The sequence below is a fragment of the Columba livia genome, chromosome 5 (genome assembly GCF_036013475.1).
Source record: "Columba livia isolate bColLiv1 breed racing homer chromosome 5, bColLiv1.pat.W.v2, whole genome shotgun sequence".
In the NCBI taxonomy this organism is placed as follows: Eukaryota; Metazoa; Chordata; class Aves; order Columbiformes; family Columbidae; genus Columba; species Columba livia.
Window position 1 is genome coordinate 59,380,298 of NC_088606.1, and position 16,791 is coordinate 59,397,088.

The following is a 16,791-nucleotide window of genomic DNA, read 5'->3' on the forward strand; positions in this document are numbered from 1 at the left end:
TCCCTACGCTTCTTCATTTAAATGCTTTTGAAAGAAATTAATGCTGTGTCTCAAATACCATTTTCTAAGACTTCTCCCACTTTCCTGTTATATGAATTATGGAAGCAGGAAATCAATATTATTTTTATATTTTTTTTTTTTAGATTCAAAGCATTCAAGATAAAGTCTTGCATTGTTTTATTTATTAAAGATATCAGGGATGCAATTTCATTCTGGTAGCTCAGCTTAGAAAAAAAATAAAAGAAACACACATCTCACTATCGAATGCTATAATGGGAAATGCTGTTCTTATCACAAAAGACTTGGTAATTTACTTGCGCACCTCAATGAAAAGGGAGGAAGAAAAAGAACTTCATGTGAAATGCCACAATACAGCTAATTTCCCATCACTCAGCCTTATAATTCTTCTGCAGCGGGTAAAAATTAAACTAGTCTACACCTGGGCTTGGGCTTAACAATACAACTTATTAATAAAATGTTAAGCTCATAAATATCCTTTTGGATGTTAGGCACCTGTTCAGAATTTCATCAACTCTGAATTTTTGCAAATAGTAAAACAAATCAAAGAAATATACGCCACACAGTGATGTTCTGGATAGTATTCTGCAAGGAAGCTTGCGCTTTAGAAGCAGACTCTGCTGACAGCCATGCATTGATACAGCAGCATAGAAGCAGCTTCTGGATTACAGAAGATCATGTTTATTACATTTTAAGTTTTAAATTGTGAAATATGCTTGTTTCAGAAAGTATAGAAGACCTCACGGATCACTGCTCTATGGGGAAGGGAGTGAAGAACAGCTGTCCTGCCCTCCAGTTTGGTATTTCAATGGCACAGTCTCTCTGCACGCCATTGATGAGGCTTGCAGGTCTGCAGGCACAGCCAACGGAAGGAGCAGATTTGACTTGGCCAGGCAGGAGATGTCTGAAGTAGCTTGTGTGCCATTACCTCCTATTGCCTCACTGGAGATGTAGAAAATACTGTCTGCTGAGTTTGCACTTTCATTTTATCATCATCTGTTTTTATAGAACTAATGAATATTTCCTCATCTCCCTTTCTCATAGAATGATTAGAAGGAGAGGAAGGAGGCAGAGCACTAGACAGTCAAGTTCAGTGACTAATGGCGCCAGAGTGAGGGAACCTGATTTGTTTTGTGACATTGCTACTGCCCTGCTATATAACCTTAGGTGAGGCACTTGACTGCTTTATGCCGTAGCACTCATCTGTAAAAATGAGATCATAACACTACCTTCCTCTGTAGAATGCTTTGAGATCCTTGGAGGAAAGGCAATGGGCTGCCTGCATTCAGTTGCCTTTTGGGATTCCAAATGGCAGGGCCCGAACTTTGCTATATGTGCTTAAGCTCAAACTTCTGAAGGTTTGGTGACATTTTCCTGAGTCAGCAGACAGCCTGAAGCAAAATTCCCAAGGGCTAAACTTGGAATATAACAATGTACATTTCTAATGCCAGCTTTTAAACCACAGATTATATACATACTCATCTGATAGGCTTATCCTACCAAAGTCAAGTGTTTGTCTGCTTAATCTTACTTCCTCCAACCAAACTGCCATCATCTTCATTCTCTCTCTGGCAATGCTGCCTTGGGGGCTCCACAGGAGAGGCAGAGCCAGTATTCCGTACAGAGATGTGGTCAAGGAAAGATGGCATGATCACCTTCCAATTTCATCGCACAAAGCCAGGCTTGGATGCTGGATAGATACAGGCAGTCAAACTAGTTGGAGCAGCTTGACCTGTGGGGAGTGTAAGATGTGTCTTCACATCACACCCTGCTCTTCCTGTCTTGTTCTTTGCCAGAACAAAGTAGGTACAGACATTCCCATAGGAAACACGTGTAAAATGAGATTAAAACTAAATGGGAAAGGCAAGGAATCACCACTAAAGGAGTGAGACAATTTTTCACTGCTTCATTAACCCTTTTGTTACACCCAATTCTGCAGAAAAACAAGGAATGATCTTTCTTTCCAAGCCTCTGCCAGCCTGATGAAAGCAACAAGGCTTTTCATTTCTTACTCTCCTGGAGCTTTTCTATCTGGAGCATTTCAGAGGCAAAGCTGAATTGTACAGTCCTGATTCACATCCCATTCCTGTTCAACACCCTATCATTCTGGGGCAGTATGAGCTGTTGACTTTGTCCCACAGTCCTTATGACCCACCTTTGTCAAGGACATTTTGCCATTGATGGGTCCTCCTTCCTTTGCCCTGGAGTGAATGATGCTTTTAGCCACAATCAACGCACTGATTAAAAAGGCTACACACCTCAGGAATAACCTTCCATCAGGAAACACTTCCATCCAACCAAAGGAAGAGTGGCGACATAGCACTTCTGACACACCACGAGAGGAAAATTACTTGCCCCTGAAATTAGCAGCGGTGGACTTTACCGTTGGACAAGGAAACCCAACTTTAATATAAGGTGTCTGTGGCCAGGAAGCAAATTCAGCCTGTTACCAGCACCCCTGCCTTGTGTGCCCTTATTGCAACATGCAGTGGCCACCTTGGTTTGGAATCGTTTAACGTGCAATAACACAGGAAAGGGACGTTAGCAGCAGGCACATGATCCGTGACATCTTCAGCTCCAGGAATGCTGGCGTTCAGTGGTCTCTCAGCCCACTTCCTCATGGGACAGGTGGCTGCACGGCAGAAACCACTGTGGTAATCAGCTGCCTTACCCAGCCAGAGCAGAAGGCAGGTGTTCTTCCCCAGGACTATTCTTTCCATGTAAACACAGGAGAAACCAGTGCAGCAGCTGCCCACACTGAGGCTGTGCACTTTAGGGGAAAAGAGGATGTTAGGCTGCAGAAATGTTAACTCACTATTTTCTGTGCCTCAACCTCACTGTTTCAAACAGCAAAATTACAGTAGTTAAGCTACAATACTGTAACTCCATTCTGTTCTGCTGACTGGGACATGAACCTTATTCAGGCAAAAATCCTCTCCACATGGCACACCGATTTTATTGGCTCTAAAAATCCCCCGGAAAGTACAAATCAGCCTTCAGGCTTTAGAGGGTTTACCCCCTCTAACCATTGTACTACTTCCTAGCCATGTGGAAAAGCATCAGCCCATGAACCCTCGCAGTGGAATCACACCGTGAAAATCAGTGCCACAACTCTGCGTTTTATTGCCATTTCTTACATCTCGTTTTAATCCGCACTCGGAGACCGATCCTGTTGTCATCAAAGTATGCAGCAAGCTCCTATTAAATCTGGCTCAGCTAGTATTTTAATAACACTCAGACGTTCCCGTCCTTTGCATATTTCATCTGCGAAGTGCTTTACAAACATGAATTTCCTAATTACAGGCGGATGATTTACTAAAACTGGAAATTCCTCACTAGTTCTGGCTTTTACTTTGAAGCTCCGGGATTCGTTCCTGTCCCTCGGCAGTTTGGAAGGTCCCTCGACGCCGCTCGTTCGCGGCAGAGGCAGCAGGGCAGAGAGGAAGACGCAGAGACAACGGCGACCTGCCTTGAAGTTTCCGCGCCGCCGGATCCCGGCGCGGAGTGCCGGGGCGGCGCTGCCCGGGGGCCGCTGCCCGGCCGGGGCGGGAGCCGCGGAGGGCTCCCACGTGGTGGGAGAGGAAAACCCGGCGGCGGCGGGACCCGGCAGAGTGCGGGCGAGAGCCGCGCCGGGCTCCGCGCCGCACCGGGCCGGGCCCCTCCCGGCGCACCGGGCAGGAAGGGGTGGAGCGGCCGGCGGAGCGCACGGGCGGGGAGCCGCGGGCGGGGAGGCATCCCGGCCACGCTGAAGCCGGGCGGGCGGGCGGCGCCGCGCCTCCCCTGAGCGCTCCCCATGGAGCGGCTGTCCGGCCAGCCCTGAGCCGGCGGCCCCAGCCGCCCGCCCGCCCGCCACCGCTCCCGATGGAGCCCGAGGAGCGGAAGATCTCGGTGTGGATCTGCCAGGAGGAGAAGCTGATCTCCGGGCTCTCCCGGCGGACCACCTGCTCGGACGTGGTGCGGGTGCTGCTGGAGGACAGCCACCACCGGCGGCAGCGGCCGGCGCTGCCCGAGCCCGGCGGCGGGATGCTGTCGGGGCCGCCGCAATCCTACTGCATCGTGGAGAAGTGGCGCGGCTTCGAGCGGATCCTGCCCAACAAGACGAAGATCTTACGGCTGTGGGTGGCGTGGGGGGACGAGCAAGAGAACGTGCGCTTCGTGTTGGTGCGCAGCGAGGCCTCGCTGCCCAACGCGGGGCCGCGCAGCGCTGAGGCGCGGGTGGTGCTCAGCAAGGAGCGCCCCGGCCACGGCCTGGGGGCGGCCCGCGCCAGCCTGGCACTCACGCAGGAGCGGCAGCGGCGGGTGGTGAGAAAAGCCTTCCGCAAGTTGGCCAAGATCAACAAGAAGCGGCAGCAGCCGCTAGCCCGGGAGACCTCGGCGGCGGAAAGGATGGAGACGCTGGTGCACCTGGTGCTCTCGCAGGATCACACCATCCGGCAGCAGATCCAGCGGCTCCGCGAGCTGGACCGGGAGATCGACAGGTACGAGGCCAAGATCCACCTGGACCGCATGAAGCGACACGGCGTCAACTACGTGCAGGACACCTACCTGGTGGGGACGGGCAGCGGGGAGCCGGAGCCGGGCCGGGAGGCTCAGCCCTCCGCCGGCCGCCCCGAGGAGGACTACGCGAGGAAGTGCGAGGAGGTGCTGCAGCTGCAGGAGCAGCGGGCGCAGCAGGAGGAGCTGCTGGAGCACCTGGCCGCCGAGATCCAGGAGGAGCTCAACGAGCGCTGGATGAAGCGGCGGCGGGAGGAGCTGGAGCTGGCGGCGGGGCCCGGCCTGGCCGAGGCGGACTGCGACACCACGGAGCTGAGTGGCGGCGGCGAGGGCGAGCTGCACCTGGAGCACGAACGGGTCAAGACCCAGCTGAGCACCAGCCTCTACATCGGCCTCAAGCTGAGCACGGACCTGGAGGCCATCAAAACCGACCTGGACTACACGCAGCGGGCGTGGGAGGACAAGGAGCGGGAGCTGCAGCGGCTGCTGGAGACGCTGGGCACCCTGGACGTGGCGGAGGCGCCGGCGGAGCCGCGCGGGGCGGCGGGCGGGGGGCGGCCGGCAGCGGGGGGCAGCGCGGCCGGCTGGGTGGAGCAGGCGCGGGCGCTGCGCAAGGACCGCGCCGACAACGACGAGGACTCGGACACGGGGCTGAGCTCCATGCACAGCCAGGACTCGGACTCGGTGCCCGTCTGCGAGTCCCTCGTGTAGTGCCCGCCCGCCCCGCCGGGACCCGCAGCGCCAGGGACAGGGGGCGGGCTCCGAGGGGGCCGCTCGCAGCGAAACCGAGCAGCGTACGGCCGGCGAGGGCTCTGCCCGGGGTCCCCGTCGCCCGCCGGGCAGCGCGGCACAGGCTCTCCGCCGTGCGGGGCTCGGCGGGGGCTGGTGCGGGACTGTGCGGTGCGGGCGGGTGGGGGGTGGCGAGGAAACTCCCGGTGGAAGAGGCAGGCACACAGAGGAAACGCTGTAATTTTAGCTCTTTAAGCTGAGTTTAAACTTGTTCCAACTAGTCATCCGCGGGCAGCGTTTAGGCTGGCTCGCCGGTACTTTTATCTGAGAAACCCACAGCGTGCTTGTGTTTCATTCACGTCTGGGATTGCTCGCACCTTAAATCCTGCCGCCTGCTGCCCTCCAAAGGTTTTCTTGCTGGGCCTTTTAATCCTGCGGTTCCCCACGAAGGCTACTTCGCGTAATCTTTTTGCAAGTAAAACCCCAGGACACATGCTCCGTAGGGTAGATCAGTTATCTCTTTAACAGTTCCTCAGCACTGCAAAGTCAGATCGTGGGTTATACTGGTTATCATTTACAAATACACCTGACTCCTTTACAGACAAAAAGTCACTGAGACTAAAGCTGCTGGTCATTTACAAACTACGGAGGAAAAGAGGTCTCAATACTACTGAACCTGACACTGGCATCTCCCAGGGCGCAAGCTTTTGAAAGGTACTGCCGTTCCTTTTGGCAGCCAAAAGGGATGATAAATCACTTTTTTTTTTTTTTTAAAAAAGACGGCAAACTAAATCAAAATACAGATTAACATGTATTAACTCTGCATAGTGCTTTTTCTTATGCATAGGCAAGAGTGCTTTGTTTAAAGGCATACTAAGAAATCTATTAGTATCAATATACATTTGACAGTCATTGAAAGCGATTAGCGGTGCCTGAATGTACACAGCCTTCAACAATGTTTTTTTTTTTTTTCACTAGGCTAGCTGATATTTGGCTGAGCTTGGTTGTAGATAAACAAAATACAGAATCAGCTTGAACTACTGTTTTTAATAATATAGTTCATATCAGGCCAAGAGATACAACAATAAAAGCATGACTCAAGCCCTACCTGCACTACAGCTTAATCTTTTCAGTTATTCCAATTAAAAACAAATATGGCATCAGCTGTAACATGCATTTCATTTAACTGCCAAATCTTCCTCTGCAGCTTAACTCTTACTGAAAATACATGATCTGCTCTTACAATAAGAGACATTAAGGATTCTTGTATTGCAGAAACAGTTGATGCAGTGAGAGACCAGAGAATGTTTAATCAGGTCCAGCGGATGGTGTGAACTTTTTGAAACTTCTGAGATTATTTATGTAAGGCTATTTATACAAGTTTTCATTTAACGATTAGAAAGGGCTACATCAATAGACCAGTTCTTTATTTTTGATGAAAAGCTCAGTTTCCTCACCCAAAGACCAAGTTCCACTCTTTTGCAGTGTTCTTGCTGGTAGGAATTCTGTTGGACAACAGAAGAATGGACTCTGCAACCTGTCAGTTTGGAAGCAATCAGAGAAATACTGTATGTGGATTTGTTGAGGCTGTACAATTCCCTATATGCTATCATTCTTGATAAATGTTATTCCACTGAATGGGTCTCAGTTATAACAAACTGGTTTATTTTAAACACTGATCATATAATTGTTTTTCATATTTTAGTCAACCTTGGAAAATATTTAAGAACCTATTTTTAGAGCTAATAAAATTCTTAATAAGACTAAATGAGTGTTCCCAATTGAGTGTGATTGAAACAAACAATCAATCTATCTATCTGTCTATCTATCTATCTATCTATCTATCTATCTATCTATCTATCTATATCTCAGGTCTGGGATTTTGTTATGTTGTTTTGTGGTGTCATTTACCTTCTGGCAGAGTGAGTAGAAAGATCTACCAAGTCAGACCTTTCCAGCATTGTCCCCTTGCTTTCTGATGGCACGAGGGACTCCCTCAGGTACAAGTAACAGTGTGAGTTTCTCAGATCAGTGATATTTAGAAGTGGTGGCACATGTCCAGAGGAAGGAATTTCACCTCACTCTGCAATTAAAACTATTTATGTGGAAGTCGAGCTGAAGAATAACTTGGTTCATAGGGGAGTCACATTGTTGCACTGCATTGTATTAACCAGTGTGGATGCAATGGGTGGGTGATGTAAGTATCTGTTGATAGCTTTTCCAGTGACTGATGTAAGCTGTAAACCTGAAATTGCTTTACGTAAGTTCTGCATTAGCCACACCAAGCAAATAAAAAGCAAGCACATTAAAGAAATAAGCTGCAACAGGCTGTACACCATTATGCTATTGATATAGACGTCAGATATTCTGTGAAGCATGAGGTGAAGAAAGCCAGGAAATTCAAAGTTGTAAAGCAAAGCCTGCCTAGTCATCCTCAGTTAGGAAAAGCCTTAAAACTGGGACAAAACCACTTTTACTCTAGGTTGCTGAGGGACACGCTTGTAGGGCACTGTGCAATACTTGCTCCTGGCCTGTCAGTGCCCCAGATAATGATGCAGTAGATTGTGACCCTGCTGATCTGCTGGCCCCTGTCCCATGAGGACAGGGGTGAGAACACTGTGGGTGGCACTGTCATCTCAAGAGTTTGGTGGGAGCTGCGGTGACTTCCTACGAGGACACACTTAAATGTGCTCCTATATTGTGCAGGTGATATTTGGTATATTTATTTTATATTTCATCAGTTAAAATGCAATTGCAACAGGCTCAGTTTTTGCTCATGCATGTAGACTGAATTCAAACATCTTCACAAATCCCTATCTCTCTCAAACCGTTATTAAAACATTAGTATACAAGAGGAAATCACTGTTCACATCAGACCAAGTACTTCTCCATTCCCACCCTCTTCTGGACTTCCATATCCTCACCTAGATAATGGAGACAAGCCACAGGATGCTTGGCTTTGACAGGGAATTTGGCTCTGAGGTTTGGCTGGGCACATAGCCAAAGGTTAGGAGAGCTGATTCAGAATCACAGGTAGAAGGGCAGGATTTTTATCTCCTTTCCAGTCCTGAGAGAGTGAAAGAGAGGTAGCAGCAGAAAAAAACCAACCAACATCATGACACAAGTCTACCTTCTGACACCACCAAGAGAGAGGTGAAAGCTCCAACCAACGTCTGCCTTTTTTTTTTAAATACCATTCTCTTCTATCTTCCAGAGTCAAGTCTAGTCTAATCTTTCTCCCATCCTAAGACCAGACAAGCAATACAGTTTTTTACTTTATTCATAGCTATCTAACAGCATTATGAACTATATAAGATAAATCTGTGTTAAATTTATAGATCTGTGTATATATTGCCCTATCTATTCACACACTATCTGCTTCTCAAAGGAACTGTCAAGGACCAAGGTTGCCAGGCCTCTCTCAGACACAGTACCTACAGAAGTCAAAGGGAGTTTTGTCCAGGAGACATAATCAGAGTAGAATCAGGCCTTAGTTTCATGCACCCTTTAAACAAGCATTATCAAGAACTATTACACAAGTCCCGTCTGTTTGCTGCCCTTGGCCACATTTTTCTGACCCTCCGTGGCACTTTCTTTTGTGCCTACACACAAGTTTGTGGGCCCAGATCAGAAGAAAATTGATGAGCTTTAATTTAGGTGAGTTCCTAATGTGGCTCAATGTACAGTCACATAAATGCTTCCCACCAGTGACAAGGTACTGTGGTAAAAATGAGAAATTGAAGGCACTTGGAAAGGTGGAACTGATTCTTTCAGCAATGGGCACTGTCTTATGCTGACTTGCATGTTGGCAAAATCTTTGCTCAGACTGCAAATTTCCCCCCACGCACAGCCTAAGGAGAAGGTTTCCAGGAGAAGACTAGGGCTGGAGCTGAAGCTACATATACATCAATTACACTTACCTACATTAAACCCCAAATGAGTCAACTAGTCCAGCTTTTAGCCTTGACCTCATTTCAGAAAACCACTATCAAGAAATATTATCAGAGTGAAGACTGTGTCAAATTCAATATATTTCTAGTCCTTAACACATGTAAGAGATCTGCCAGTTTGAATAAGCACTTTGTAGGGATATCATTTGAAGCCTTAAATGGAGAAGGAAGAGGGGAGGCAAATACATTTACTGTAATGAACACCACTGACAGGCAAAATGAATGACCTATTAATTATTGTCATTTACTCTAAAGCAGCATGTAGCCAGCCAAATCAGTCTGCTTGATTTACAGTGACAGATCCTTTTCCAAAGAGCCCGCTGTCTTGGTTTCAGACAAGATATAGTTGAAGAAGGGAAGCAAGTAAGTGGGTGTGAGAGGATGAAAACATGTAATCAAGCTTTTTTACTGCCTGCTTGCATGAAACATATTTTCCAGGTTTACTTTCAAAATAGTCTGTGTGCCTGTGTTTGGAGAGATACGCAGACAGACACCCCTCCCTCCCAAATTCTACACTACTTTGGGCTTCTTCCCTCCCCTCCTTTCATTTGCACTGAACTAGGACTGTAGTTCAATACATGAAAAGAGCAGCACAGCCCTTGAAATAAAATAACAGGTCTGGGGAGCTGTGCCGGTTACCAAGTTGAAATACAAGCCATCGCAGACTGTTGGAAGCAGTTGTCCTTTGAAGTCACTTGATATTATTGCTCCTGAGCTGGCATACAAAGTTTAAAGAAATGAACATCACAAAGTACAGGGAGTCTACACAGATGTTACTTCTTTTATACAAACTCACATCACTAAATGAACTTGGAAGCTAAACAGAAAGGGAAAATTTAATAAACCCAAAGCAAAATTGGGCTTTATATGCAAATTAGCCGTATATCTTCAAGCAGAGTTGTCAAACAGTGTTTTTAAAAATACTGCTTGCATAATTTAATGCATTACTCGTGTAAATGCATCAGAGCAGAACCTTCCATGTGGGGTGCACTGCCACAACATTTCGCACGCTGAATAACACTACTGAGTTGGCCATTGATTTCTTAGAGTGTACAGAACTAACTCTACCAGGAATCAGAATATATCCTTAAAATATAACTTCTTCAGGCTTTACACACTATGCACATGTAAGTTTGGTTACGCTGTCAGTTTTATTTGGGAAGCTTTATTAAAATGTCCTTCCCTAATTTTTAAAAATGTTTCAGAAATCCACGGATGTTCCATAAAAAATTAGTTTCCCTCCCGACAATTTTTCTCCTCTGTTCTGCCAACCTGTTCCTCCCCTCCTCATCAGCATCTGCTCTGAATTTCACGAATAGTCTCATTTAAATTGCTGGGACTCCATGGACTCAGTGTCTTACTCACTTGGTAAGAAACCTAAAGACAGAAAGTTTCTTTCTGTATCTTGGCAAATACTCAGTATTTATGCAGTATGTGCCAGTCTCAGCAGTACTTTAGTAGTTCTTTATGTAATAATATGTCATACGGATTAAGGAGATACTCTTATCAGCTGGTTTACGCCACTGTTGTTTAACTCCCTTGCCCAGCCCCCCTCTGTATTTTTGTTGTTCATTTGGTTAGGTTTTTTTGTTTGGTTGGGTTTTTTAATGTGTTTCCAAGTTATCTTCTGAATTTTCCCCTGCTCCTAATTTGAGGCAAGTACTTCTCGCATGAGGAGGGAGCACATCTCAGATAATATTCAGGCAGCACGTTGCTGTGGAGCATTGGGGCAGAGAGATACGATTTCTATTCCTGGTTTGGAAAATAACTGGAGTAATGAGTGGTATCTTATTTCCCCTGGAGCGTAAGCTTTTGATGAAGCTATTTACTGTGCGATTGGACACCATCTGGCAGAAAGAGGCCTAATCCACTCGAGGTCTTTGAGGTACTGTTATAATGAAAACGTTCAGCAATTTCACTCTTCTGTGCCTCAGTTCCCCTAACGTTGAAGTGCGTGTGCTTCCCTTTACTAAATAGTTTCTAATCATCTTTCCTATTTAACAGTTTGGTGAAACCACTGACCTCAGAACACAATCCTGCTAAGTCAGTCTTGGGATTTTATGGAGTTTACTTGGACAAAAAAACCCCAATAACAACAACAAAAAATGTCTCTGACTCACAGAAAGAGCTCTTACGTATCTGAAACATGCTATCATCAGCTTGCTAGCACTGCACTTCACATGGCTTATGTGATTATGTGATTATTTAGTTTATTATCTCTAAAAGAAATAATTCTCATCAGTCAAATTGTGCTTATAAGCAGGTCTTTGGAAAATATGTTAGAAGCCTTTAGGAAAAATATTTAATCCCTGTTTCAATTTAATGTAATCCCTTGTTTTAATCTCTTACAGTGTATCTTTTACATGTAATCAGGCTATTAGTTTATGCATTTAATTATCAGTGTAACCTAACAATTATTTTTTTCTTTTCCTCCAATGAATCTCCACTTGATAGACATATCTTAAGACCAGATGAAGAGTGACTTTGGAAATTAAGAGAGACAGGGATCACCTTTTGAAAACATTGGTGCTTGTTCTTCCTGCCACTAGCATAGAAGGAAACTTCCAGCTTTTTAATATTTCCCTTTCTTTCACAGTTGCTCTTCGCTTTTTCACAGTAAGGTCTCTCCATAATTCTACTGCAGGCTTCCTTTTCAGAGTGACCAGATGACTCATCAATCACCAGCAGGTTAAAAGCTTAAAGCCAGGATTGGAAATTTTTTTCTTTTTTAATAATTCTGTCCCTGCACATTTTCCCCGCTTGGTGTCAAAAAATATTGCACTGACCAGATAACAGAGGGCCAGGCACTCACATTTTACCATCCTTCAAAGGAAGATACAGCACACACAGCTCCAGGTGTCCTGTATCTGTCACACACAGAACAGTTCCTCCAGCTGTGCACCATCCACAGCAGTGAGCGGACTAGAAACATCTTTCATAGGCTAACACACAGCAAAGCAGGCTTGAAGCCACTATATTGTAAACTACTTACTCGCCTGACAGAGTTAACTAATGATCTTCATCAGGTGATTCCAACGTGAAATAAAATAACCTGATCACCTGATTATTTTGAATTCATTTTTACACATTTACTGGCTTCAAGGTGTGAAATTTAGAAACGGCATTCCCTGCTCCCTACCTGTCAGGTGCACTTAGGCATTCTGTCTTAGAGAGATTTATAAAGCAGTGGGGGTAGAGCATGGGCCTTGCTGCTTTCTCTCCTGGTGGGGAAAGAAAACTTCCCTGCCTCTGCACTGCCTAAATGGATTGGGGACGGATGGGGACAAGAGGGTGGAGAATGAAATTGTCGGAAGAGAATGGAACCCAGCCCAAGAAACAAACTGGAGATGAGGCAGCTGAAGGGAATGAACGAGAAAGGGCAAAATCCAGCAAGAAGGCTGGACAACAGGAAAGTAGCCGGCAGCAGGAATCAACCCCTGCATTGTAACAAGGGAGAAAACTCAGAGTCTGTGATGACCACCAGGCACCTTGCACTTCAAGGTGTTTCACTCCAACCATCTAACAAACAGCAGCCTGGGAGGGACAGGAGCCCATGCCACAGTATCTTCACAGCCACCAACACTAGCTGGGTGAACAAGAGGAAAAAATTAATCAGTGGAAACCTTGTGGTTTTCCTGAGGTTTTGTTAACTTAGCTCTAAAGGCCAGTGACTGCAAGATTTGCAGTAGGCTGACATGCTGAGAATTTGGGGATGAAATGTGACTTTCCTATTTTTCCCTTTCACTTTTAACTCATGCTTGGTAAATATGGAGGAATTAGTGTTTCCCTAGATAATACATAGTTTATATCATCAGGATTTCTCCCCAATACGCTCCTCTCCTAGAACATTAAGCCTTAGCTGCTTCATGATCCAGGATGTTGTCATGTTGCTCTAAGTGTTTACCTACACGACTTGCCAAAAACAGTGCCACAAAGTAAACAGGCTGTTTAGCTTAATTGAATAGGCAAGCTTAAGGTAAAAAGCAAATCCAGACCTATTACTCCAGTTTACACAAGCCAGCTTGCAAAGCATGTGCAATGGCATTTCTAAGTATGTTTTGCAAACTAGTTTGTGTAAAACAAGCCAACTGAGCCAGATCTAAATTTCAGTTGTTTAAAGTCTCTCATCTTGTGTCACTGAAGTGATTCACATATAGATCACTTAATCTAATTAATGAACACAATTACCATGTTTTGACAATATTCATTGGACCTGTACTTCTACTCCTTTCCGTGTTTTGCCTTCATAACCATCTCCATAATTATCAACTCCCATGGCTTTAATATGCCTACAGGAATAGTTTACCTTTATAGAACATATATTTCACTCTTAACTTCTCTCTCATTGCCCCTCCCTCCTATATTTTTCCCCACAAAATTTCCAAGCCTTTTTCTTTTCCACCAGTCATTAGCAACTGGGCTTCATCTTCCCAAATAACAAGGGTGAGAGATACCTGCCTGTTCAGAAGTCATCTGCCACACTTTCAACTCAAGGCTCATAATTGCCAAGTCATTGTCATTCCAGCCGAGTTGCTTTTACACCAGTATTCTGGGTTTTCTTTTACTTACAAAACTGAAGAACTGATGTTTTTCTCTTTCAAAGACAGGTAACCAGACTATCAGATTATGCAAAAAGTTACACTGCTTTGCCCAGGACATCAGACTCTGCTTGTATCGGGAGACAAGTTAGAAACCCTGAAGATGCACCCAGATAACCCAGCAATTAATTTGTATGTTTTCAGCTAGAGCTAAATAATATCAATCTTGTTAGCATTTGTATAGCAATAGGACCACACAAGATAAAGACAAATAGCATAACAGCTTTCTAAGTGACACTTTCTAAGGACAAGGCAGCCCTTGCTCTGGTGAGAGCGCAGTGCAGGCAGACAAGCCAGACATCGATCGAGATGACAGGCACAGGAGCCGCAGCGACTTGAACTGGGTACACAGCAGGTTAGTAGCAATGATGGGAACAGAAGCCAACTCTCCTGCTTCCCACTCTGTTTACCTCTCTGCTAGACCCACACTTTCAGCCTGTCATGTGCTACAGACAAAAGACGAGGTATAAATTAATCTCTACCCTTCACCGCCACAGGAGCTGTATACCGAGTAACTTGTGGAAGCTTATTCAAGCTATTGAAGAAATACAGGAGGTCAAAGACCATTAGGAAAGTATTGTGCTACACTACATTTCATAACCATGTTTCCTAGTAGTCTCAAGCCTATAACTTTGTATTCTGAGAATTTATGGTTTGAGGAAGATTTTTGATTCATTTACATGTTAGTGCCGTAAGTAGCTGCTGTTTCTATAAACGAGTTTCATTCTCCATCTCCTGGATATCTGTATTTCTTTTCTGCAAGAGGGAGAACCACACAAGCTGTAAAGATCTGTCTATAAGTTAATTTTCCAACTAAGCTTTTACAATATTGTTAGCGATATATACTTAGTAAATCTGTAGTTTTGGGACTCTTAATTAAAAAAAAAATGCTTGTGTTTCACTTGGGGCCCGAGCTCTATCATTCATCTTTTTCTCTATGTATTACTGTTACCTATTTATGTTATACACTACTCAAAATCAGGAGTCTGGAGAGTTACCTCAGATTTGTTGATCATGGAAGTCCAAACTTCATCATTAGTTTAAGTAACACCAACAGATTTTCATTAGCTCCAGGGAAACAGAAATGAAAGTTTGGCCTAATGCTTGAGATACCTATCACAGGATATTAGGAATTGGGAAACTCATGTTGTTCATCAGAACAGCCAAATCAGTGCACTAAAATATGCCTCAATGTAAAGCAAATTGATTTTCACATGATGTGTGGTGGAAAACAGAGTTGGCTGCGAAAGTTCAGGTAAAGCTGTTGTATTTTAATTTGCCACTCGAGCAAAAGCAAAACACTTTGTGAAGACCGACTGTGCCAAAGATGTTTGACCCAATGGGCAGGTGTCGCTCTGAAGCCTGCCTGGCTTCCATACCTGGCATTTTCAGGTGAAGAGGAGTATTGGAATCAGTAGCAGCTGTAATGGCACCTAAGATATGAGTATTTCCTTCAGACAGACCATTGCCAGTACAGCCTCTGTCCTGAGGTTCTCAGCTATACTTAAAAAAGAACCCAAAAAAACACACACCAAAAACCCCAAACAAACCAACCCCAAACAATCAAAAAAACCAAACAAAACACCTAAACCAAAACAAACGACAAACCCCCCCACAATGAAACCAAACCAAAAGCATCAAAAGCCAACCAACCAAATGCACAAAAAGAGTATTTTTAAGTTACTGAAGGGCTATGGAGAGCTGTATTGCCACAAGAGGCTTTATTAAACAAATACTCAGTACTGAAACAGGTTACATCTTTCATTAGGGCTCAAAAGGAACAACTCCGAACATTTTATCATGCAATCTTTTGATCCATCTAGATGAAAGCCCTAGCGGTCGTATAATCCAAGTGACCATTATGACTGGTTCTGTTGTCTAGGAGCCCACTGTGGTTAGTGCTCTACAAGTTCCAAACAGTTTGGTCCCTCACCAAAACCTTTTATGTGGGAAGGTAGCTGTGATACACAGTATATAATGAGCCTGAGAAACTCCCATTTTTATTCAAATCACTAATGAACAGAATAATATCAGACAAGAATGGAAAGTACCAAACCAAGTGTCTAAGTCTGGCAGTATTTTAGATATTGAATTATGAGCTTTAATAAGAGCAGGCACTGAATAGTTACTTACTAGATGGAAAAACGCAAAAAAATGGAAATCATAGGAAAATGGTGCACTTGGAACATGCTTTCAACATTTCATGTGGCTTTCTATACATTTAGTATGTGACATGCATATGCCCTTTTCCTACTGCTTAGTGTTTTGGATCGTCTCTCTTTTGGCAGTCAGAAACACTAGCTAAACCAGATTAGAGTCTTGAAAATCTTTCTTAAGAGTTAACGACAAATATAATAGATGTATTTCAGTGTTAACTGAACATGATCATTAATATAACTAGACATAGGAATCATGATGTAGTCAATTATTGAACAAAACTAAAATCCTGCTGAATCATGAGAAAATAAGATCACATAATTAATAAAGTCCTTATTTCTATCCTTTGCTTTAAAGTTGACAGCTAGTCAAGACTTCTCTAGAAGTAAAGAAATTGTTTGCATGTTAATGTATACTTCAGATTGAAGAAAGAGGTTTCAAAAGTATCTCACAGTTCCCAACAAATTCTTCCAATAGCATAATGTTTGCAAAAATTCAGTACTCATCTTCATAAGCTACTTGGTTAAACACAAGATGACTAAAGTTGATTTAGTTTTTCTTCCTGATCCCATATTTAAAGTATGAATATAATTTAGGCATCAGTAGATAAAGAGCATGTCAATGAAGGACAAGTACAAATTCAAATTACTAAGGAGAAAAATTAAGTTAATTTCAGCGTGGAATGTTTGTAAGCAGTGTGCAATCATTCTTCAGTTTAAATGACTCAATTAAATAATCTATTATTATGTTCACTGGCAAATCGAGCCTAAACATGTACAAGTGCAAAAGCTAAAAGATCCGACTGCATTCAGCATTCAGATACAAAGAACTTTTAATACATTGGC

General features: G+C 44.4%; 1 protein-coding gene and 1 long non-coding RNA gene across 2 annotated transcripts in view; one reads left to right on the forward strand and one right to left on the reverse strand.

The window, feature by feature from the left end:
• Window positions 1–16,791, reverse strand: part of LOC110366091 (uncharacterized) — a 182,633-nt gene that overhangs the window by 47,178 nt on the left and 118,664 nt on the right. The window lies entirely within an intron of this gene.
• On the forward strand, window positions 3,124–7,009 carry RASSF10 (Ras association domain family member 10). The gene has a single exon (XM_065065337.1). It carries the CDS (start codon window positions 3,880–3,882, stop codon window positions 5,221–5,223), a length of 1,344 nt encoding a protein of 447 aa, XP_064921409.1. The 5' UTR covers window positions 3,124–3,879; the 3' UTR covers window positions 5,224–7,009.